This window comes from Psilocybe cubensis, chromosome 8 (assembly GCF_017499595.1).
Source record: "Psilocybe cubensis strain MGC-MH-2018 chromosome 8, whole genome shotgun sequence".
NCBI lineage: Eukaryota > Fungi > Basidiomycota > Agaricomycetes > Agaricales > Agrocybaceae > Psilocybe > Psilocybe cubensis.
The window spans coordinates 2,515,565-2,518,482 of record NC_063006.1 but is presented as its reverse complement, the minus strand read 5'-3'; the positions used below and the strand labels follow the sequence as shown (position 1 = coordinate 2,518,482).

Here is a 2,918-nt window from a genome sequence, read left to right as displayed (position 1 = left end):
TGCCGCTGCCCCCGTTTTTGCCTAGAACCATTAGCTTTACCACCCCCTCGCCTCCTGTACAACTTTTTTTCAAAACCAGCAGCGCCACGGTGCTGCTGGTTATTGTGGACGCTGCCCCGTCTCTTGACAACCAGCATGCTTCTGGTCGTCGCTGCTGCCGCTGCCGTTTCTCTCTCCTCCCGCAAACTTCATTTCAACAACCACCACTGTCTCGGCTGCTGATTCGTCTGGGATTGTGCCCCCCCTTCCGCCCAGTCTCTCGCATGCTGATCGTTGTTGCTACCGCCCTTTTCCACGACCAGTGGTCTTGCTGGTGGTTCGTTCTCATTGTGCCCAACTTACTTTGACAACCAACAGCCCCTTCGTTCCCTGCTGGTTACTCTCCACCTCACCGTCACCCCCCACTTCATATCACCGCTGCCACCACCATCTCCACGAACTGCCTCCACAGCCAACAGTGTCTTGCTGCTGGTTCATTTTCCTTGCACCCACACCTTTTCGGAAACCAGCAGGCCTGCTGCTGGTTTGTCTCTGCCTCCCTTGCGGTCCACCACCCTTTCCGTGATCAGCCTGCTGCCACCACCCTCTCCCCCCTAATTCACTGCCACCACCCTCTCCTCCTAATTCAACCAGCGGCCTCACGCTACTGGTTTTTTTTTCTCTTGTGTATTGTACTACCGTTGCGCCTTGTAAATGTTATAAGTCTTTATTTTGTCCCATTTGTCAAGGGTGTTCTTGTTGTAAGAAAATATGCTGATGACTCTGCAATGTTAACAAGGATTCACATCCAAATTTGACTTGTGTGGAATAGAAACTACACTGCAATTTATATTGGAGAATAATAGTATATTTTTATAAACCAACTCAAGACTCGTACATTCTACACATATTAGCAATGGCCTGCACTAGACAAGTCAATATTTCAAGTTCTAAGAGCACCACAAACATGTAAACAACACATTCACCGGCAATTTGCACAACATTTGCAAGAGGACCCACCAACTACTACTTAAGTCTTTCTGAAACCATGGAAAAAACGTACGGACGACATACAGACCAACTAATTGCTCGGACATCTGAGTGCCATATAATTACCACAATGCGGGATGGCATTTGCTCTGTTGCAGCTAACCCTACTGGATATTAATGTGCAGCGGTACCAAAGACCCTAGGTGTAACCCTTGAAATCCACAACTCAAAGCTGATTTAGACCTGAGCTGTCCCGCCAACCGTAGTCGTGGTTGTGGAGAGATAAGGATGCGGGCGGCAATAGAGGTGCTGGTCCGTAGCACAGGGGTGTCTTGATTTGGCTGCTGATTGCGGGAGAGACTAAAGTCTCCATCACCCTCAGCCGGAAGTTGTTCCTAACAGGCTTGAACAACGAATGTTATCAAGATCCTAGCTTGGGGTTGGAATGATGAAGACCGGAAACAGCTTTTCCAGGTTTGGACACAGGCATTCCTGATGCCATGCCAAGACGTCTGGCCTCAAAAAATCAACTACCCCAGTTTTGAGTATATACCAGAACAAATATAATGGCAAATATTTACATCTACATTTAACAACACTTCCTTGTTTCCTTTTTTGACTCAGTGAGATATGTCAAGTTTGAATCCGGACCTCTGCCGCCTCCCTACAGGCCCAAACAGAGAGATAGACGCCAAAAATAACTTGCTCTAAAAGGATACTGACTAGCAAATGATTGTTAGAGATTCCCTTCGTCTACAAAAATTGAAAGACCTCTGCTCTATTCTAAAATTAAAAGTCATGGCTAGAAATAAGGCTGGATATAAAGAGGCGCTGATTGCCTTTTCTAACATTCCAGAAAACCGTTGGGAATCCATCTTGAAGTAAGTTGTTTGCGCCTAGGGCAAGATTTAGACTCACCCTAGGTTTTCTATCATAGTCAACCGCAGCCAGTGTATCTCCGCCAGCACAAAGGCCCTTCAAAATATTCAAAAACATCGAAACTATCCACTCAGCGTTGGAAGGAGCGCAACTCAGCTCCATTTCATCAATCCAATCCTCTGGACCACACGTCAGAGGGATTTGATATCATGGACTGGGTTAGTGATTTGCTTCCCAGATCCTAGTTTCCGTCTGTTAATTTAATTGTATTCTTGACCGTAGTCCAGGAAGGTCCTCAAGAATCCAGATCCCACACAGCTGCTGGAGACGGAATATTCTCTAGAGCAAACTAGACCAATGGAAAGCAGAGTCAATGTGGGCAGAGGGGAGGCCTCTGATGCAGAGATTTTGGAAGCAAATTCATCCCCCCTTGAGGATGGGGTCAATTATCTTAATGAAAGTGCATTCTAGAGGCCTCTATTTCTTTCGCCTCCTGCTAACAAATTTGTAGCAAAGAAGTTAGTTCTGAAAGAGGGGGCATTAGAATACATGGTAGCAGACGTGCCCAAGCCCCCTGCCTTCAGTTCCTCTTGCGTCAATAGTCTTGCCACATTCTGGGACAATGAATCCATTTATTGGGTTGCCAAGAAATCCCCATTGAAAATCAAAGGAATCTGTATTCCAATAAAACACTGGGGAAATGTGTACAAATACTTGTATCCAAAGTGTAACTATTGGACCTTACTGAAAGAAACATGGAGGAATTGCAGTGTGAGTGCTTTGATACATAGACCCTTTATAATGCTCATAAATAAGGGATAGTTCCTTATGGAGTCTTATTTGAAACTTGGAAAGGATAGATTTTGGGGGATGTGGACCTATGCCTCAGGGGGAAAGTACAGCTGCAACGCCATTCTGGCCGCCCTTAAGATGGAGAAGCAGCAAAAGCTGGCAGCAACAGTTGAAAATCTATCCCAGACTAATCCATCATTCATGGAGATCCTTACTTACAGCAAGAATAGGGTCAAATGGGAGGTTCAATCTGACTGGGCCATTGAAAGAAGATACAA

At 45.8% G+C, this 2,918-nt stretch overlaps 1 protein-coding gene across 1 annotated transcript; it reads left to right on the top strand.

Annotated features, from left to right (window-relative positions):
• Nucleotides 1-1,767: 1,767 nt before the first annotated feature.
• JR316_0009281 (uncharacterized protein) lies at nucleotides 1,768-2,319 on the top strand (the record flags this gene model as incomplete). The annotated part of the gene is made up of 3 exons (XM_047894985.1): nucleotides 1,768-1,850; nucleotides 1,907-2,066; nucleotides 2,131-2,319. 3 exons carry the CDS (start codon nucleotides 1,768-1,770, stop codon nucleotides 2,317-2,319), a joined length of 432 nt encoding a protein of 143 aa, XP_047746444.1.
• Nucleotides 2,320-2,918: the final 599 nt, after the last annotated feature.